Below are 22,892 nucleotides of genomic sequence, written 5' to 3'. Positions count from 1 at the left end.
AGGCAAAGCAGCACGCAGGTGATGTAATAGAAGTCCTCTAGTCTGGGTTCGCTGATCCAGAACGGGGAGCCACAGTCCAGGGTCCAACTTCTCCAGGATGCGCCTCTTTAGGATATACTGGTCCAGCAGTAAGAAGTAGCACGCTTAACGCGTTTCGGAATTGTGTTCCTTCGTCAGAAGCATGCTAAACAGTCCACAGACTCGGGTATATATACCCGCAGACAATCAAGTACAGCTGGTTACTAGCGCTGCTAATCGGCGTACAACTTCCGGATTCCCACTGAAAACATGGCGGTGCATTCCAACTCCCGGAAGCGCGTCACCGCAAAATCATATGCCAGCCGGAACCCCCTATCTAAGGATAGACAGCGCAGTTATGCGTTCCACTTTTATTCCAAGGTGTGCGCTTGCGTTCCATAGCTCCCCCAGCTTCCATATCAGCTTATACAGACAATATAACAATATACTTATAGAACTTTTTGCTTCAAAGGGAACGCGGAAGTGGTTTACAATAACATTTCTCTTATCATATCCACGAGCTATGGAAATAGAAAAATAAAATTAGTAACAATACACAATAAAAACTTTTGTATTTAAAATAAGGTGAATCTTATACACCACACCATTAACATGCACTATAATAGGTAAAGAAGAGTGAATGGTACTAAGAAAGGATCGGTTTTAATTCAAATTCACTGTTTAATCCTTTAGGTACTAATGTACCCAAACGATATATCCAGCGCATCTCCGTTTTAGAAAGCCTTTTAGCTAGATCATTTGTACGGCTTTTTGGTATAATTTGTTCAATGCCACAGAATTCACAATGTGGCATTCATTTCCATTATGGACTGTACAGTTGGACCCTGGACTGTGGCTCCCCGTTCCGGATCGGTGAACCCAGACTAGAGAACTTCTATTACATCACCTGCATGCTATTTTGCATTGTGGAATACCTGTCTCATGCTTTTATATGAGTCACTGTATTGTAAGTGCAACCAATGTGTGAAAACTTTTTTTACTTTATTGACCTGCCCTATGTCCTGTTCTATTATGTCTCCCCTGCTTATCTAATAGGGGAGGAAAAAGGTCATGTGACTGTGCCAGTCACATGACCATTCAGCAACCAAGCTGTTTGGGGTTTGTTATCATTGTATGATGTTTGATTGATCCCTAATATAGTTACCTTTGAGCGCTATCCATCTAATTCACAAACTTTTCCAAATGTCTGTATTCTTTAGTAGTTTCTGGTGTTTCTACTATTGTGAATTTGGGTATAGCTGCACTTGGGTTTTATTGCGCACCTGTTGGTCAAATACCTTTTTTGCATTGAACATATGTCACAAAGTCATCAAATTCATTTCCGGAGCAGTTATGAACGTGCCTCAATGGTCTTTAACAAATTTGGGTTTCCGTGGCTTCCTCCTGGCACCCTGTTGCTGTGATGATTTTGCTCCTCCATTGATGTGTTTTGTAGGTCAGGGGTACGTCTGAGATCTTCAGGTGTCTGTAGGTCTTGTGACTGTAGTGAAAAAAAAATATTTATAACATTTTCAAACAGTTTCTGTTTCTTTTACAGTTCCCCAGAAGCGTAGTAAAATGGCAAGCTACAGCAGAGGAATATGTCAGATGCTGGAATTTCCCAAACTGTGGTGGTACAATAGAAGGAAAACATGTGCATCACTAAACCCGCCCACAGCGGTTCAAACTACTTTAATTATAAAGGCTACATTAGCATTGTTCTCATGGCGGTGGTCAACGCAAACTGTGAGTTCATTTTCCTGGATGTTGGGAAAAATGGCCGATGCTCAGATGGTGGATCGTTAAGGAATACCAATTTCAATGATAGGCTCACCACCAACTCCATTCATCCACCGCCTGTTGAGCAAACAAAGAATGGTTTGGGATTTGTGTTTGTGGCAGATGAGGCCTTTGCACTGCACAAATACATAATGAAGCCCTTCCCGCAAAGAGTCCTGAACCGGATAGGCGCATTTTCAACTACCGTCTTTCTAGGGCCCATCAAGTTAATTGAGAATGCATTTGGCATTCTCAGCAACCGATTCAGGATCTTCCACCAACCCATCAACATGAGGCTGCACAATTTGACTATGCAGTAACAGCATGTTGTATACTGCACAACATGCTCCGACGCAAGGCTACCAGCAGGACCAGAAGAGCTACTGCAGATTTCTTCGCTGGCAGCACCTGGAGTAGCCTTACGCGGCACTGCAAGGGAAAATGACAATGCCTTTTTCAATGGGGAAGGAGCTGTGGCATGGCAGGAAGCCATCAGATAATAAACATTTTACCCCATTGTCCTCCGCCACATCCTGACTCCCCTCTTCTGACTCTGCCATCACCACTAGGGACTCATTAGCACCGTTTCTCCAGGAGGAGGTGTAGTTCTTTCTATTACCACAGTGGTCTGCACTGGCCTCCGATCTCTGCTCTCATAAGTCCTCTGCAGAAAAAAAGAAAATGAATAAATATGAAAAAAGTTGCATTATTCTGGTTAAATAAAGTTGGTTTTCTAGTTAGTGCTGTGAATTCTCTGAAATATGTTTTGATAATACAAGAGCCGCTCTCCCTGTTGCCGAGCGTTCGCCAGATCGCCTAGCTGGCGAGTGCTGGCAGAGGGCGGGCAGGCAGACGGGGACGCACTTTTAAATCTGCAAGGCGGTGGGGAGTGGGGACCGGGTGCTTGGTGTATCTGGCCCCTTATCGGACTCATTTTTCCTTGTCCTTATATTCTTTTTCATGCACAACCTAGTTCTATATGTAAGATGCACTATGTTTTTTGGGGGACTGAACACCCTCATTGAATCAAACTATTGAAACTGTTGGATGTGTTTTAACAACACATTATGCAAAATAGTTGCTTTATGCCAGGCATGCCCAAAGTCAGGCCCAGGGGCCAATTGCGTCCCGTGCTGTCATTTCAAGCGGCCCACAGCCTTCAGCTGGAAGCGGGCAGAGCATCAGATGTGGGAAGCACAGCACAGGACACTAAAGGTGGGGCCCCGTCGTGCGTACCTTTACCTTGCTGTCTGCTGCAGTGAGGAGGTGCTGGCCGCTACAGTCAGATGTGTTTAGCGTCCTAGCCCTGCTGCTGCAATCGTGCAAGGGGAAAGCTTGCTTCCGTAACATGCAGAGCGGAGGAGGGCAGTAGTGGGAGCCCAACCATCTCCTGTCCTTGCAGTGCTTGCTTTGCCTCTCCGTCCTCTGGCTCACACAAGGGGCTGGGAAACATACAGAGAAGGGAAGGGGCAGGCAGGGAGACATACAGGCAATGGGGGCAGAGTGGGGGACATACAGTGAAGGAGGGTCAGGCTGGGGGACATACAGTGAATGGGGGCAGAGTGAGGTACAGGGTGAATGGGGGTCATACAGTGAATAGGAGTCATACAGTGAAGGAGGTCAGGGTTGGGGACATACAATGAATGGAGGCACTGATGGACATAAAGAGAAGGGGGGCAGGCTGGGGGACAGAGTGAATGGGTGCAGAGTGGGGAACATACAGTGAATAGGGGACATACAGTGAAGGAGGGGCAGGCTGGGGGACATACAGTGAATGGGAGAAGGCTGGGGGAAATACAGTGAAGAGGCAGGCTGAGGGAGATAGAGTGAATGGGGGCTGAGTGGGGGACCATTCTGATGTGATTAATGATTCAAAGAATGTCAGGCTGAATGGTCGGCCCCCACACATTTACAATTCACCAAATCTGCCCCTTGTTGCAAAAAGTTTGGACACCCCTGCTTTATGTACTCTGAACCAAAAGGGTAAAGTGTCAACTCTAACTAGCTGCAAGTCATACTGAACAATGGCTGAAGCAGCACTTCCTGTAATAACAAAATATCTTTTGTGTAACAAAACAGTTCCTGTATGACAAGAGGATAGCAGTGATGCAATCCATATACAGCATCATTTACAGCCACATTCTCTTATCATCAGCCCATGACAGAGACAGATAACAGGAGTTAGGTATAAGTGGCAATAGCACTCGAATCTGTTAGCGTAAGGGGTGTCACCATTGGTTGATTGGACCAATGAGGGGTAAATGGGACTATGGGGAGCTGTATAGGGTATGTCCAGTACCTTGAGAAATTGACTGGAAGGAAAGATTATACTTAGCGCTCACAATAATGTGTGGGAATCTATCTGTAAGAGAATATCAACCACTAAAGAATGAGAGGTAGTCAATGATGTAAAATGATATGGTTTTTATTAATTAATATAATTAATGTGAAATGCAAATGTGCAGTCCTGGTTACCTCACAGGAATACATACTATATAACACACCGTTATATACTGTAGTAATAAACATTGGTGGGCAGTGGTGTTTAAATATACATTGGTAGCAGTAGGCACAGTGGCGTAACTATAGCTCCGCAGCCCCCTGTGGTGGCGGGGAGGCGCAGAGAAAGTTTGGGCGCCGGGGGTCTGCACGGCTATAGTTACCCGCTGCTGTCTGCCGGTACCTGCCTGCCGCGCCGTCACAGTCCCGTCTCTCCCAGCGCTGGCTCCTGCTGCTATAATGAAAATGGACACTTAGAAAATGGCTGAAGTATGGGGGCAGCCATTTTCTAAGAGTCACTTTTCATTATAGCAGCAGGAGCCAGCGCTGGGAGAGACGGGACCGTGACCGCAGATGCGGCCGGGCAGGTATGGGCATGGGCGGGGCACCGAGGGGAGGGGGAGTGGCAGGGGGGGGCGCAAAAAAAATTGCGGCGGGGGGGGGGGAGGCGCAAAATAGGTAGTTACGCCACTGAGTAGGCATATAAAAATATATACATCAGTGGGCATATAAAAATATACACATTGGTGGCCAGTGGATGTATAAATAATATATACACATTGGTGGGCAGTGGTGGGTGGATACATAAAATAAAGACATTGGTGGGCAATGGGGACGCATACTCTGTGGCGTGCTGCTGGGGAGAGTTGCCCGGGCCCCTACCCTCTGTCAGAGTGGTGGGGCCCGGGACTCAAGTATTCCCAGAACCCCCACTGTCGGTGGCCCTGCAGCCAAATTCTTCAGAGATTAAATTCGGTTGTTACATGTTTTGCCTTTAATTGCCCGTTTCTGTGCATTACGATTTATTGTAAAAATGTGTCTCTTCTTATTTTGTTCATGTGCAAGTCTTAATAAAAATGTATTATTGAAAAAAACAGCGGCGGACACAATGGGGAGTAGGTGCGGCGGGCGAGGCAGGCTGTCGGTGCACAGCTCCGGCGCCTTGTGATCCTTCGGCTCCCGGAGCTTGTGCTCTGCCCTTGCTATGCCCCTGAGTGTGTGGAGACTAAGTAAGAACCGGAACCAGACAAGACCCCCCCCCCCAGGTGATATGTCTTGTCTAGATGCCTGTGTTGGCTTTACAGCTGTCACCAGGGACATGGGGAGGGGGAGATTACAGCCTCCTCGTGTGGTCTGGAACGTTCCATTTTTTTTGCTACACGCCCGTACCATTCAGACAGGCTTTATTCTCTCCCTCCTTCTCTCCCTGGTAGAGGGAGCCCTCACCGGCAGCCCTCCCGAACAGGACACCCCCCGGACCAGACACTACAAGCTCCGGAATGACAGAAATTGATGAATGGAGGATGTCTGTTCCGGCGTTCCTGGGTCCTAACAGATCCGGTTTTTACCCATAGCTCAGTGTGTGAAAGAATAATTAACTGTCAAAAGACAATATGATCCATACAACACTATAATATGCATGTATATTGTGAAGTTATCAGACTCACTGTAAGTCTGTAATTATTATATTTTATTAGGTGTAGTGATTATTGTACTTTTTAGTCCGTCTGTACCCTCTTGTTCTATTCCCCAAATCTGTGTGTATTTCCAGAACCATAGTATTAGACTGTATATTGCCCAAATATGGTCGGACAGGAAATACCCAGGAAAGAACAGTGTATGATTTCACCAAAATGTTATGTCCAATTACCATACTATTGTTCCTGCTATTTACAGGAGAGTGATAGCTGAGGGACAATCTTCACAGGGGGTGATCAGCACATAACGCAATCAGCTGGTTATTGTTCCTTGTATTGACTCTCCCTTGCATATCTCTGGTCACTAGCAGACTTACTGGAACCGGACCCAGCAGGGGGGCAGCAGCAGAGGGACAGCTGTAGATTACCTGGGGGGGGATATACCTGACTCTTGAATCCACCAATCGAGACCCAGTGCAAGCTCACTTTTGGTATGTGCACCGTGGGAATTTAGAAGGTTTTAAAATTACTTGTACACTTGGTGTGGAGCGTCCGGTGCTGTGTGGATTTACACAGGTTTCTGCTATCACTGCTGTGTGGAATAAGTGATAGTTTTGTGATTTGGAACTGTGATGCTACAAGGACTTGAACTGCTACCTGGATGTTTCTATGCTACATTTTGCCTCTTGCTCCTGTCTTTATCTACTTGTGTGTGCTGTGATAAAAATAAACCATTCTTCTGGTTTCATCTGCTCGGTGTCTGAGTGATTGAGGAACTTGTACCCTCACATTTGGCGGCAGCGACAGTGGGATCATTCAGACACCAACCATCGAGCACAGAAAGCACAGAGAACAGAGGATCAGACCATATGTAAGGAAACGGAAAATGCAATAAGGTGAAGTTCAGCAAGTGAGCAGGTGTCAGTCCTGTGAAAGGGAAAATGTTTCCAAGGAAAGAAAATCGATGCCTCAAGACCCCTGGAGCAGAGGAGCTCAGGGATGGAGGTTCTTCAGTGTATCGGCAGGCTGGGAAGCCGGATCTGTTATTTATTGTCAGAAAAATGCAGTATATCTGGGAGTACTGGGAAGAAGCTCAGCAGATGATCAGCGGGTGGAGAGTATCCAGCATACAGGACAAGTTGTGTTACCTGGGGGATGCATTCCTGCACTGTAAAGGTCAGGCCACCTCGTGGAATCTGCTGGGGGAGCCAGAGTTTGTGGAATTTACAGAGGAAGTGATTGCTACAGTTACCCAGATGCTACAAAGGGGACAATATTCTGAGGCTGAAGGACAAGTCCAGAATAAATTGATGCCCCAGATAGAACCAGAGGAAAGGTCCAGAATGGGGCTACTGCAATCTGGGCAGACAACCGAGGGGTCTGCCACAGAATTATTTGTTACCACGAGAGAAGGGTCGTTGTCAGGGGGGCCCCTAACTGCCCTTGAAGAAATGAGTATGAAAGAGCTGATAGCAGAATGTCAGCTGCGAGGTGATCAGCACATAACGCAATCAGCTGGTTATTGTTCCTTGGGTACATGTGTATTTTGGCGGCGCCCCCGATGTGCATCGCACAATGAACGCATCGCATCGCATGCCATGTACTGGATGGCATGCGATGCGATGCGATTTTTTCCCCCTATGCGATGAAAAATCGCATAAGCACCAGGGGCGTATTTAGGGATGAGGGCGCCCCTAGGCACAACAATAATGTTTACTAAGTAGGACAGTTTATATGGGCAGTATCTGCATGTCCTATCCATTTACACTCTATTTAAGATGGAATATAGTACAGTACAGTGGATATTTTGCAGTAATTGGTACATTTTGGGCTGACAGTACTATCACAGGCATCCTAGTGCCGCCCCCAAACATGTGCCGCCCCTAGGCCGGTGCCTCACGTGCCTAATGGGAAATTCGGCTCTGATAAGCACCCTAAAGGGTGCTTTTCAGCACCCTAATGGGTGCTAACAATGTTAAATGCACCCCCACGCCACCCCCCCCCCCCCCCACTATAAACGTGAACCCGAAGCGTGGCGAGCGCAGCGTAAACGCGTCCCTTCGCGGGCTTCACAGGTATCCGCGTCCCCTCGCGGGGCTCGCTGCGCTCACCACGCTTTGGGCTCGGTGGCTCGCTGCGCTCGACACACTATTCTATTCTCAACTCCACGCCGACGTGGATAGTGGGGGTATGAAAAGGTCGTAGGACGCGTACCGCCGCCCCCTCGCGGGCTCACTGCGCTCGCCACGCTTCGGGTTCACGTTTATAGTGGGGGGTGGCGTGGGGGTGCATTTAACATTGTTAGCACCCATTAGGGTGCTTAACATTGTATAAGCACCCATTAGGGTGCATATACAATGTTTAATCGCATCGCATCGCATTGTATGCCATGTACAATGGCATACAATTTGAAAATTGTATGCCATCGCACAGTATCGCACGAAATCGCGACGCATCGCATACCATCGCATGCGTTATGGTATGCGATGCGATGGGCGCCGCCAAAATACACAAGTACCGTTCCTTGTATTGACTCTCCCTTGCATATCTCTGGTCATTAGCAGACTTACTGGAACTGGACCCAGCAGGGGGGGCAGCAGCAGATGGACAGCTGAAGCTGGGAGGGGGATATACCTAACTCTTGAATCCACCAATCGAGAACCAGTGCAAGCCCACTTTTGGTATGCACCGTGGGAATTTAGAAGGTTTTAAAATGACTTGTACACTTGGTGTGGAGCGTCCGGTGCTGTGTGGATTTACACAGGTTTCTGCTATCACTGCTGTGTGGAATAAGTGATAGTTTTGTGATTTGGAACTGTGATGCTACAAGGACTTGAACTGCTACCTGGATGTTTCTATGCTACATTTTGCCTCTTGCTCCTGTCTTTATCTACTTGTGTGTGCTGTGATAAAAATAAACCGTATTTTGGTTTCATCTGCTCGGTGTCTGAGTGATTGAGGAACTGGTAACCTCACATACAGTATATGAGCTAAATTAGATCCATTCAACACTATAATTATTTGCTGAACTACAGTGATGCTTTGGTGTCAACATTGCGGATAGGGTTAAAGTTACTCTGGGTTATGACCTTATCAGCATTATGTACATCGACAGATGACATGTTAACTTTACATTTCACATCCATGTCGACATTCAGACCATGTTGCCATTAAGGTGTAAAAAAACTGGATTTGCACTTTCTTGTAAATGAACCCCACAGTTGCTTGTGAATAGTTTAACATAACTGTAAAGAGTTAACGGTTGCTAAAATTGTCCTACTGGTGCCTATAGTGTTCACTTCCTCCTTATTGTTCTCAGAGTTTACCCACTGGAAGAGCAGAGCGTTTCTGAGAATCTGAAGGCTCTTTTGTAGATCGAAGAAGTAATAACAGGTATAGTTAATCTGACGTGTTTGTACATACTGTATATATTGTTTACTAAGCATGTTTATTATTTTATTTGTAATACATTGTCAGATTGTCCTTTCCCTTTTCCTCATTTACTATCTTCATTGTATATCATTTTTTTCTTTACACATAAGCTTTATAATATAATTAGGGGGGTATGCAATGTGGGATCACGGCTGTCGATCCCCGCCAACAGCCATGATCCAGGACCATTTGCGGTCAGATCGACCGTATAACGACAGACGGGATTCAATGTCCCGCCTGCCGATGGGCGCAAAGGAGGCGTGGCCGCGAAAACGTCTGTGGATTGCCGATCTGCGTCCCGGATAACGACAATCCACGGTCGTTATCGGCAGAACAGGGCCCGACAGCTTCTGAAGTCGGGCCCGTTCTGCCGTCATCCAGCATCAATGCTGTCGCTAATGACAGCATTGAATAGGGAGCCGCCGCTATTTCCCACGTCGGAAATACCGGCGGCACATTGCATACCCCTCTTAGGCACTTATTCTAGTTAAATCGGACGGATGCGTATTTTCGGACGGCCGCCGAGTGTTCTTAGCTCCGCCTACCGTACGGATCGCTCACACCGGGGCCCAAGTAATTTGTTATATTAATAGATATACAAAAGGCGAGGATTACACATCTTCGAGCCACAGCCTCTCAACTCCTTGTGATAAACTGGGATTTGTGGACTGAGTACAGTGACCCAAAAGTGGGATTGTCCTGTCAAAGTTAGGACATCTGGGAGATATGAATTTAGAATCTTATGTAGGAAAAGGCTAATGCTGGTCTTCACCGCGTGGGGAGAATTCAAGTGTTTTACCCCCAGTAGCCACTAAGTTGCCTTCTGCAGAGGACAGGAAATCTCCTTCCTAATGTAAAAAGGAGATCCCTTAATTTTTAACACCCTCTAAATGGTGGTGACAGAGCCGGCCCTAGGCATAGGCAAACTAGGCAAATGCCTAGGGCGTACCCTAGGGGCACCAGCAGCTTCTGCTGATTAAAATGATATGCAGCATGCCTATATTCTGTGTGTGAGTGATGCTGTATCTGCATATGAAATACAGTAGTGTATGCATGGAAATCACTGTAACATAGCATTCCTTATGCAGGTACAGCCACAGTCGCACACAGAATATAGGCATGCTGCATATCATTTTAATCATCGGAAGCTCCTTGTGTGTCCTGGTCACATAACAATGCAAATAAGATGCATTTTCAGCAAAAAAGGCACCCAACGTTAGCAGAAATGGCCAGGAGCTGCATGGCCTATTGAGTCAAGATGTATGAGGAAACATCTGTATCCAAGCAGAGGCAAAGGTCACAGTGTTAGCGGCTGTGCGAGTGCTGTCTGCGGGTAGGTTGGTTGTGCAGTAGTGTTCGGCTTATGTGTAAGAGGGAATTATGTGTGTCATGTATAAATGCATTAATAATGTGCGACATGTGTAACAGGCATTATGTGTGTCATGTGTATAAGGGTGTTAATAATGTGCAACATATGTGTAAGGGGTATTATGTGTATCATTATGTGTATGAAGGACATTAATAAAGGTTGGCATAATGTGTAAGGGGCATTATGTTTATAAGGACATTAATCATGTGTGTCATGTGTAAGGGGCATTACTGTGGTATTATCAGGGGTGCCGAGAGAAAGGGGTAGGGGGTACAAACTACCCAGGCCAAAGTCTGCTGGAAGGGCCCCTCCCCTTAAGTGACAGCAGCAGCTGCAGCTCTTCTCCTCTGCCCAGCACACACTGCTTTGTCCTGGGTTGCAGTGGGGCCATGGAGGTGCTTTAAATACAATATTTTCTCAGGATATTTTTTCTAAGGTTATAATGTGAATAATGTGAGGAGTAATGTACATAAGGTAAAGTGGTTACTACTGTGTGATGTAACGTAAATAAGGGACACCATCGCATGATATAATGTGAATAAAGTTGCACTACTGTGTGGCATAATTTGAATTGGGGGTGCTATTGTGTGGCCATGCCCCTTCCCAGCAAGAACACACCCCTGTTTGGGCTGCGCACCGAATGTGTGCACTGTTTCTATTTAAAATATTGCAGGTGGGAGCACCAAAATGATGACTGCTATGATGAGGGTTGATGGTGCTGGGAAAGGGGAGCAGGGTCAGAGGAGGAACTAGTGGCTGTGCTAGGGGGCACCAGCCAAAATCTTGCCTAGGGCGTCATTTAGGCTAGGGGTGGTGACATGACTCCGACTCCCCCCCCCCCTCCCCCCCGGGACCTGTTCGTGAACACGTAGAACTGGTCCTGCTCATGTGCGAAGTACCAAAAATTGTAACATTGCAATGATGAGCACAAGAATGACCAGTCCTGAATTATGTTGGTAGTTTATAGTTGGCAGATACACATTGATATACATTTATTTACCAGCCTTTAGTCATCACTGGGTAGGGGTACAGAGCATAGTGCCATTTCAGTTCTTTTATTGACCTAAAGAAAGTTGTATATTACAATGTAGAGAATCTCCGATGGTAGAAGTTTACTGACACACAGCGGTTCTGGAAATTTACCAACTGCTTGTGCGTGTTACTGTAAACTGAACACCATTTGCCTAATACTGATTCTATCGCACATCGTCTGTGTGACGTATTTTGCAAGCTGTGCATCTTCTATGCAGAAGTTATGCTTCTTTAGACTGATATATAGGGAAGGGTCCTGAACTGGACACTTTAACTACAATGTAATGATTATAACTGTAATGATTGGTGCCACTCTGCTGAGACTTTTAGTGCTACCCACAAAGAGAAAGAATGAAGGCGGACTTTTCAAAAGTTACTACTGTAATTAGAATTGTAATACATGTAGCAATCAAGTATGCATTTAAGTAGAGTTTTTTGCATAATCTCCGGTGCACCCCGGACCACCCCTTAGATTTGCCTTTGCTACATACAGAGGTGGATTTGCACCTCATGGGGCCCTAGGCAAGATACTGGTTTCTGGCCCTCCTCCCTCAAACAATTCAACGCACTATTTTTTGCTGCTGATTGCGGACAGCATTGATAGAGTAGCTTGTTGTGTGCAAAGTCTACTGATAAATGCTCAACTGCATAAATATCGGTATTGCGTACAAATCTGAATCAATCTCTACTTTTGAAAGTAGGCTTAATACCTGTGTCCACTGACTGCCCACAAACAGTTGGTGCAGAAAAAGAGAGTGTTCCTCTGGGAAAAATTTGAATGGCCAGGATATCGTAATGGGGCCCCTTGGGACTTGCTGGGCCCTAGGCAGGTGCCTAGGTTGCCTTGTGGAAAATCCACCTCTGGTGGGTCCTATAACAAAATCTTAAAAAATCCACACCCCCTGCCGCTACTGTCACCAGAGGCAGAACTCTGGGAGGCAATGGAGTCATCTGCCGCCGGGCTCCTGCACCCAAGGGGGCACCTCTCCTACCCTGCAAGTATGAATCACCTAATTGAAAGCCGTCAAACAGTTATGTGGCTGACTCCCCCTCTTAGTCTTAGCAGGTCCATATATGTCACTCTCTCTTTGTTTTAAGCATAATATACAAAACATATTTTTATATAAGTTGGTGTGTGTGTGTGTGGGGTGGGGGGGTGGGGGGCACCCATATTTATCTTGCCTCCAGGCAACTGGTACGAACTTACGCCACTGACTGTCACTATAATACCCCTTAGGGTATAATACCCCTTAGGGTGTGTTTTAAGATAAATATTCTAAAAGTCTGTGATCCATGATCACGTTTAACTTCAAACCCTCAATTGTAGAGGGTATCAAGGCACCTTCATGGAATCATAGCAGATAAGGCTGCCTTATAAGGATTTTTTCCGGTCTAACCCTGTTGTCAGTTATAATACATTTTGATAGATGGTATCTTTCAACTTTATGAAAACCCTGATTAACATACATAGATTTCTAACTTTGTACATTTATCTTTTCATCTACAGGACCCAAGAAAGTCACCTATTATGGCGTGGAGCAAGAGTGCACGTTCAATGAATTCAGCACTCACCATCGTACATATTCTACTCTACTTCTTTATTTCAAAGTATTCATGTTCCAATGATAATCTTCTCCAGAAAGCACAGAATCTAATGAATTCGTTCCCACTGATTGATGGGTATGTTTGACAAATTACTGTCTGTAAGTTTTTTTCAATAGTGTTTTTATACCTAAGCCTTTTAGTATTTTTAATATTTTTTTTAAAAAATTGTGAAGGCTGCCTGTCGCTGGGTATAAGTAGAGCTGTGGATCATAGCCGCTTCCCTGGGACGAAGCACTCTTTGGACGAAGCACGCTTTAATTTTCCATACGGTACAATACAATAGAAATGGCTTAAACAATCAAGCTATAACAAGCTACAGTACTATAAATAAATTATCATTCAATACAAAAATTCAAATGGCTTAACCTTACCATAGAAAGATTTTTCTTTATAGATCAACCAGATAAAAGGCCAATGGCTATATGGCTGCTTACGGTACATAAAAAAAAAAAAAAAAGAAGAAGAAGAACCAAGAGCACACAAAACATTTGTATGCATACTATCATTAATAGATAATATTTGAAAACCCTGTATTTGCAATGAATGCAATGTAATTCAGAGGTGCAGCCGACTGACAACCTTGAGAATATCACCTTGCGCCAATCCAATCCTTTAGAAAATCAGATTTCAAGAAAGAAATGGGGCCTACACACAGGGCAATTTCAGGGCATTTTTTAAGTGATCTAACTAGATCGTTTAGAAAATTCCCCTACATTGCTCCGTGTGTAGGGGCCCTAACGATAGTGACGCACACCATCGCTATCTCCATAATGCATAACCTTACATTTAGCTTGTACTGTTATTACAAACTTGCAATGTGATGCTTTAATAAAAAGTTATATATATATATATATATATATATATATATATATATAAAAAGACGTCTTGGAATTTGAAAAGGTTCAAAGAAAAACAACAAAATTAATTACGGGTTTAGAGTCGGTTGGTTAGGAGAAAGGCTAGCCAGGTTAGGTATGTTTACATTACAAAAGAGGTTACCTCTCGCCCGCCTTGCCCCTCTCCAATCCATTCTTAATGCCGCTGCTAGGCTCATCTTCCTCCGCTCCTTACCTTTCTTCACTGATCTCTATCCACATTCCCTCCCGTCGTCTTCGCTCCACTGCCGACCGCCGCCTGACCTCTCACCTAATCACTTCCTCCCACTCCCATGTCCAAGACTTCTCTCGCGCTGCCCCCCTGCCCTGGAACAACCTCCCGCCACCCATCAGGCTTTCTGATTCCCTTGCCTCCTTCAAGTGCTCCCTCAAAACCCACTTCTTCCGACTAGCCTATCCCTCCTCCTAACCTCTTTTGCTCCTCCTATCCTGCCTACCCTAGCCCTCCATCTGTTCCCATCCATTCCTACTTATCCTATTGTTTTTCATTCGTCCACCCACCTCCTTTAAGTCTGTTAACTCTTATGAGCAGGGCCCTCCTTCCTCACGTACTCACCCTACCTCTTTACCTCACCTGTGCTCCTGCCCTGTTCTTCCCTTCCTCTACTTCATCTTCAGTCTCCTCGACAATTTCGACACCTACTTCAGAACTGATGCTGATTTTAGTTCTACCAGCTATACCCCTATTTATGCTGTATTTTATCTACACACCCTGTTCGTTACCTTGTAATTTGTTTTTTTTTTGTTGGCTATGTACGGCGCTGCGGACACCTTATGGCGCCTTCTAAATAAACAAACTACTACTACTAGACATCTATGTATTAATATAAATTATATTTATGGATTGGTATGTTTACATTAGAAAATAGGCATCTATGTATTAATATATATAAACACATAAATGGTAAATACAGTAAGCTTTAGGGTGATGTATTTACCGTGATGGCTGTACACAGGACATGTGGTCATCCCCTGAGGTTAGAAGAGAGGAATTTTCTCACCAAGCGAAGCAATGGTTTCTTAAGGGGTGTACACATAGAGCGAGTTTTGCTAGTGAGCGACTAACTAAGTGATTTCACTAAGTGATTTCACTAGAATTAACATGGTTGGTATTTAATTGCAAATCGCCTAGTGCATGGGTCTTCATACTGTGGCCCTCCAGACTTTGAGCTGAAAGCCGCCCAGTGTGTATGGCCCTGCTATGAGCAGTAAGTGCTGCTGCGCGCTCCCGCAACATCGCCGGGAAAGCCACTCATCTGCTGGTTATAACAGCAGATGAGCGGCTTTCAGGACGGCTTTGCATAGTGCTCCGCTATACAACGCCGTCCGTCCGTCCCCCCCCCTCCATCAGGGCCGGACAGGGGGAAAGCCGCTCAGTGTGTATGCACTGAGCGGTTTTCCCTGCAGCGATGAATGCGATCATCGCTGTCCATACACGCTGGGCATAGTCACCCAGTGTGTATGGACCTGTACAGTGTTTCCCATAAAGAAGTTACACTTATATTGCTTAATTAGTTGAAATACTCCTGGATACATTGCATAACAAGTATTCATGTCATTTCTTCTAGACACAATGACTTTGCCCTGCAGCTCCGAAGGCTCTACAATAACAGGATATCAAACATTGATTTGTGGACTTTAAATGACACCAATACCAATCTGAAAAAACTTAAAAGTGGTCATGTGGGAGCTCAGGTACCTAACGTACAGTATAGCAAATCCATATAGTACTGTTTAATAGCCCGCCAATACAGTGCATACGCTTTAATACATTTATTCGTCCCCAGTGTATTTACACTGGTGAATGTGGTGCGGCTCTGCGCATATGTGCACATGTGCAGGGCAACTGTCAGAAAAGGGGAACCCCCAGTGTGTTATGGGCATCCCCATGAAACCGTTAGGTGTTCCCCTCGGAATGCAGGTGGGCCAATGGGTGGTTGACATCACATGATCACATGATGTCAGCGCCCGCCCCGTCTTAAGCAGACTCCAAATGAAATAAAGGTCGGTCTAGATTGACTTATTTCCATAGGGGAGAGAACATTTCGATCACAGGATTTCTCTCCCCTTCGGCCGCATGTGGTGAGGGGATGTGTTCATGTACATCCCCATGGCGGGTGTGGATCGTTTGGTCTACAACAACTAGGTCGACAAGCATTGGGTCGACAACACTAGGTCGACATGGTTCAAAGTCGACATGGGTCTAGGTCGACATGGGCAAGGTCAACAGTGAAAAGGTTGACATGGGGCAAAAGTTTGATATCCGTTCTCCCCTTACATACCTCTGGGAACTGCTTCTATATATCACTTTCTCTTACTGCTTGCTGTACTCCTATCTCCAGTGACATCTGTCTCCGGTTACCCACCTCAACCAAACCCCTTTACCTGGAATAAGCCTCATTTACAATAGGAGAGCACTATGGGCCTTATTCTAGTTCACTCTTTCTGACAAATTCCTTCTTAGATGGACAATACCATGAAGCCACTAACCTATATTTTTGGCTTCAGCATGCTGAATATTAATTGGCAGGTGATAGCAACAGTTAGATTGCTTAGAAAATGCCCTGAAATTGCCCTGTGTGTAGGCCCCATTGGTTTCTGGAATCGTAACTCAAACCTCAAATTTTATCTTACTTTGCTTATGCTCCTAAATGTCCATGTCTGGAGCATATAAGACGTCACAAGGAATACATTTAGCAATATCTGCTAGTAATGATGAGCATGTCATACATTTAATCTTAATTGATCACGTGTACACTTTAGGGTTCCTATGTTCATAATTGCATACTTTGAATTATAACCATCTTTTGTGTTCCCTAGTTCTGGTCTGCGTATGTTCTGTGCAATGCTCAAGACAAAGACGCCGTAAGGCTGGCCTTAGAGCAGATTGATGTCATCAAAAGAATGTGCAGCAAATACGAAGAACTGGAATTGGTAACAACAGCCCAAGGTTAGATGGAAATCTCACAATATATATAAATATTGTGCGGAAACATACACACTTGATTGGAATTTTGTTTTCAGAGAATTGGATTACTTACAATAAGAGTGATGTCATTATTATTTGAGTTCATTTGAGATTTACGTTATTGGTCTTAAAATGTATCTTAGCAATTTACAAAACACGGCAGAGGACATCTGTAAAATAGCCTGGAATGAACACTAGACTTTCCATAAGCACCACTGCAACATAAATATTTACCACGATTTGTTTCTGCAAACACAACTGGAAATTGGCTCAAAATGCACTTTCCAAATAGAGCATTCTTGGGGCAGCGTGTTTGGATAAGCATACAGGGACGCTGTGCTCTTTGAGCTGGTCCTGGATTTTAAAGTAAACAGGAAAAAATTGCTAAGGTCCCCCTGTATTTAAAGAAGCAATCTTGTTTCCCCAAAAAAGCAAGTATGGCCCCCCATATTGTGGAAACCAGCACTGGGCTTCATTAGCCAAGGAGGTAATGCCACAGCCAGGGGTTACATTTATGCTGGTCTTCGTAGCCCTAGCATTACCCCACCAACTATTCGGCTGTGGCCAGGGTTCCCTGGGGGTGTGGTGACTCCCCTATTACAGGCACCCCTCCATGGCACCCATAGGCCCAGGCTCAACCACTGTGCTATGCCTGCCACCCCTGGGCTGTGGTTGGTGTCGCCTAATCCAATGTAGAGCAGTCCTCTTCGTTCCATGAGTGGACGGGAGCTTGTTGACGACCTGGGGGTCGACCTGGGAGTTGACAGCCTGGAAGCAGACATGGCTGTTGATGACCTGGGAGTCGACACATGAGTTGACGGCTTGGGAACCGTCACAGGGTATACAGGAACTGCACCTGTGCTGACTTGGGAGTCGCAGATGGTATGGTCCTTTAAGGGCAGCGGCAAACTCTGCTGAGGGATGCTGTAGTGCTCTGTCCTCTTCCCTTGGGAGCTGGAGATGGTAGACAGCGAGGACGGTAACCTGGCAGGTGCGGAGAGACAGGAAGCTTTATTATCAGCAGCAGAAGACAGCAGCAGATTGCCCAGGGTTTTGCACAGGGTAACCACAGGGACTAAGGACAGGATCCTGGAGCCTTGGAACGCTGAGGACTGGATATACTCTGGAATCAGACAAGTTGTTCAAGGCAGGGGTAATGGGCCAGAGGCCTCAACTATATCCCCGCTGCTGGCCTGTGATTGGCTGCAAGCCGCAGCAGCAATTAAGTCCAGGAAGTACCTATGCACACCTTTGGCCACATGGGTCAGAGCACAGGTCAGAGTAGCAAGGTCACAGAGAAATCATTGGACAACAGAGTCATGTGATTGCAGGTGTCATGGCGGTGCCCATGTGGTATGGGCCTGGCCCGGAACCAGCATGGAACACTGCCAAGAGTTCAGGGTAATGCCACTCAGATCGTGCCATGGAGAGTACCTGGGGACGGCACAGGACAGGGGCCTGCCCCGCAAGACACACCAGTGAGCGGGTAAGGAACACGGGCACATGCGCAGATGCGAACGCACACCGCGGTTTCTGACAGTGGGTGATGCTATGTCTGCAAAGACCAGTATAAACATGTTCCCTGGCAGTGACATTACCTTCTTGGCTCGTAGAGCTCAGTGCTGGTTTTAAAGATACAGAGGACCCTTCATCATTTCCCCCCTGTATTCCCAAGGGCCAGGTACTGTTTATATAAATATTGGGGGACTGCAGTGATTTTTCCCCCCTGTATTTTTAGAACCAGGACCATTTCAAAGAGCCATGGGATGGTTATGCTTAGGGAGGAGGACCCTGCAGCTTTTTTTTTATAAAGTGACCTCTATTAATCGCTTTCACATAATGAAGCACTGGCAGCCAGTTTTTTTTAAAGTGCCAATCATTTACACTGCAAAATCAGACTGGTTTTGCACTGTAAATGATTGCTGCTTTAAAAAAAAAATGGAGATTTCTTACCAAATCTCTCACTTTTTGAATCTCTCAACCTATTACATTTCACCCCATGCTCAGTAGTGTTTGGCTGCCAGGAAATCACCAAATACGAATGAGTAAACCAACGGAAAACACAAATCCAGAAAACAAGAGAGCTTCGTAAAATACCAGAAATCTAAAAAAATCATGTACATTCATAACCAGCGGAGTTTAAACTCGTCTGAAACACAAATGATAGTGAATTTAATCAATTGTGGATTTAATCAATTGTACAGTATGTATATATTGTGACAACTTGGACAACAATGGGGCCTATGAAGAAATGTAACCTTTCTAGGCAGTGTCTTGAGCTTGTACTGATCATGTGGAATGAAATCCACCTATTTGCATAGGGTAATATGTCATCTCTATATATTACCAAGATCCAACAAGATAAATACATAGGGTAGGATTCTCTAACGTCTGCCGCACATTGCCGGCTGAGTGATATCAATAATCTAATTGAGCATCTACCAATATATATGTCTGCTGTTAGAGGCATGAGGAACAGGCATTCAGAGGGTGTTAATCCTGACATGCCACAAGGAGCATTATGGGTTTTCTCCAGGTATGCAGCTCTTATTTTAGGTATATTTAAGTAAGATACATTATCATGTGGCTCTATACTACAGTAGTTATTTATAGGACCCACACTGGGGTTAAGATGGTTGTGGGGATTGGTATGGTTGGATGGCTCTGAGGTGGCACACACGTGTATGCTGACAGATGATGAGGAAAATTGCTGGGCTGAAAAACGCTCAGTGCATACTGGCAGGATGCTATGGAAAGCCGTCCACCTCCTCGCTCACCTGATGGTAATACCAGCAGATGAGCGGCCGGGCCAGCGATGATGCGGTAGCCCGCATCAGCACTCACCACTCTGAAAGCTGCTGAAACTAGTAAACTGAACGGCTTTCAGCTCAAAGTCGCCCAGTGTATTTGGGTCTTAACATTTCTCCCTTACTAATAATCTCACAACACTATTCATATTATATATGACTCATTTTATTGCTCCCAAGAACGAGAAAGAGCAGCGGTCAGACGATTCTGTGACCCTGGAAAAATGGACAACTTCATCCGGTACCTACAAAAGAAAAATGCCCATTTGGCTTGACAGGGGTTAAAACATTGGGCAGAATTTAATTATAGAAGATTTTTATGGTCATTCAGAATGGTAATTTCATGAGGCACTCCTTCAAGCAAATATCTCAGCTCCTCTAACACCAACTTGATTGCGAGTAATTCTTGGTCTCCGATGGTGTAGTTGCGTTCTACGGGCATGAATTTTCTGGAAATGAACCCGCAGGGATGGAGATGGCCATTGGATGCTCTCTGGGATAAAACTACTCCTACTCCAACAGATGAGGCATAAACCTTTAAGGTAAAAGGGAGCAAAACATCAAGTTGTTTCAGGACTGGAGCTTAAATTAACTTCTTTTTTAAAAGATGAAAAGTTTGAACAGCTTCTTCAGACCACTTTGCCGAATTGGCACCTTTCCTGATGATGGTAGAGAAAATTCTTATACATTTCCTATAATTTGGTGACTCAAAGGAAGCGTTGAACATCTTTTAACGAAGAAGGCCACTCTTGGTTGGTTGGATCCATTCTAAGACCAGACCCTGAGATGTTGTATCCAAGGAATGGAATAGACTTCACTTCAAATACACATTACTAAAGCTTACAGTATAAATGATTGGCACGTAGTCGGGATAATACCTCTTTGACCCAATCTTTCCAGATTATTTGCAAATATAAGAATGTCGTCCAGATAAAAGACAACGTATCGATGGAGCAGATATCAAAATATTTTGTTCACAAAATGTTGGAATAACAACATCTTTTTTTTTTACTAAGAAAAACTAGGCTGCAGTGGGTGAGGAGGATGGTTGGGCAAACCCCGTGGCAAGATTTTTCTTTATGTAGTCTGCCATGAGTTGCGTTTCGGGAAGTGTGAGGGTATAGGTACAGCCTCTCGGTGGAGTCTTCCCAGCCAGGAGGTCTAATGGACAATCCCATTCCATGTAAGGTGGCAGAATGTCTGCACCAGTGTTGCTGGAGACATTGGTGAAGTCTATATATGGATGAGGTAGATCAGAAGATTTGGAATCTGAGCTACAGTATGTGCAGGAAGGAAATGTTGTAGACAAGTACCAAAACAGTAGGACCCCCATGACGTAACTTGGGAAGTTTTTCAGTCAATTTAGGGGTTGTTGAGGTGGAGCCAAGGCAGGCCAAAACAGAGGATATATAGCTCTCGGTATCACGAGGAATGCGAACAATTCGAAATGAAGGATCCCCACTTTTACTTGAAGGGTAATAGTAATAGTTGTGCAAGTAATAGTTGTGTCAGCAATTCTGCTACCATCTACAGCAGTTAGGCATATTGGATGTGGAAGTATTTCAATAGGTGAAGAACACAGAGCAATCGTTCCCCAATACCTCCAGAATTTTTTCATAAAAAGACAAAGAAGGAGAAAACAGATTCAGGGTCATGAAAAAAATCTTTAAAAATTTTAGTTTTGTCCCAGGATGGTTGAGGTTCCTACCTCACTTACATAACAATGTAGCGAGGGTAAGATTATCTGGGTTTCTTTTTAGTCAACAGAGATTTTATCTGTTCTTCAATAAGGGTACCTTTACTCACACAAGTAAAAGCTGTAACAATCATCAAAAGGTATCTTTTCAAGATGGCGTACCGGTACTCACGGTTAAAATTGACAAGTTTACTCCCATAAAGGTATCTTTATCCAAAATTCTTTATTTTATATAAAACATTTTTTATAGACAGCAGTCACAGTACCGTATACACAGTTGGGGTACGGCCGATAGTCACAGTACCGTGTACACAGTCAGGGGCAAACGCAGGATTTTCAGTAGGGGGTCTCCAGAGGGGCGGAGCAAAGCACGGAGATGGACACTTAGGTGACCCAGTATATGCCGGGTCAGTTAAAGTATTATAGATAGACCAAATGTATATAAATAATAATAATAACATATATATATATATATATATACACATACATACATACATACATATATATACATACAGGGGCGTCAACAGCAGTGTATACCCCTGGGCATAGCAATGTATTTGGGCCCCTACCGATCCTCCAGCAGTAGGGGTGGGGGAAGCTTTGATGTCCCGCGGGTGGTAGGGGTATTATATCAACCATTCAGCATGTAGGGCCTGGATCAGTAATTTCCACTAATTACCCCTTTACAGCACAGATGGTGGGAGATGGGGTGGGAGAAGGGGGCATTGGGCTGAATGAAGGGGCCCTGATACATAACTTCCAGGGTGGTAGAGGATGTTTAATATGCAGAGGAGGGGTGTATAGTGGAGTGGGCTTATTATTCAGAATTGTCTGGTGGTAGGACAGCTTGCTTGACTGCAGATATATCCAGTTCCCGGAAATACTAATGGAATTAAAAACAAGAGAATCCCACCTACCAAATGCTATTGGGGACTAGGGGATCAGATTTCAGGAGGCAGAGCAATCTGCCAACAAGTATATAAAACTACATACCAGGTGTGTGGAGCTGGAGCAGTAACCAACTGCTGGAAGGCTGATATCTCTGGTTCTGGGAACAGTAGAGACAAGCTGCTAGTGTCCATCAAATGGAGAGAGTCCCAGCTTTTGGAATATACCCTCAGAAAAACTCTAAGTCAGACAGAAACTGAAATATCTGACTGGGAATAGCAATTAACAGGCTTGGATGGGGACCACTGCTTTTGAAGTCAGATATCTCCGGTTCCCAAGGGCCAATTTTAAAATTCTTATACCCATGGAAAGAGGGGACCCTCAGCTTTCAGACTGTGGCCATTAGACTCCTGGGGGGTTTCTGGGTACTCAGAAACACCCCTGCATGCGCTACTGACAGTTGGGGTACGGCCGATAGTCACAGT

At 45.0% G+C, this 22,892-nt stretch overlaps 1 protein-coding gene across 2 annotated transcripts in view; it reads left to right on the top strand.

The window, feature by feature from the left end:
* LOC146046019 (dipeptidase 2-like) overlaps positions 1–22,892 on the top strand; it is a 68,919-nt gene that overhangs the window by 21,340 nt on the left and 24,687 nt on the right. The window contains exons 2-5 of one of the 2 annotated variants that reach the window (XM_083165183.1): positions 9,034–9,107; positions 13,055–13,227; positions 15,617–15,743; positions 16,869–16,998. In XM_083165183.1, coding sequence (XP_083021309.1) covers positions 13,076–13,227; positions 15,617–15,743; positions 16,869–16,998 — 409 coding nt within the window. In that variant the 5' untranslated portion in view covers positions 9,034–9,107; positions 13,055–13,075. The remainder of the gene's footprint in view (positions 1–9,033; positions 9,108–13,054; positions 13,228–15,616; positions 15,744–16,868; positions 16,999–22,892) is intronic. The other variant, XM_083165182.1, reaches the window with a different exon arrangement.

The sequence above is a fragment of the Crinia signifera genome, chromosome 11 (genome assembly GCF_055691185.1).
Source record: "Crinia signifera chromosome 11, ASM5569118v1, whole genome shotgun sequence".
Taxonomy (NCBI): domain Eukaryota; kingdom Metazoa; phylum Chordata; class Amphibia; order Anura; family Myobatrachidae; genus Crinia; species Crinia signifera.
The sequence above is the reverse complement of the archived record's forward strand: the minus strand, read 5'-3'. Positions and strand labels throughout refer to the sequence as shown.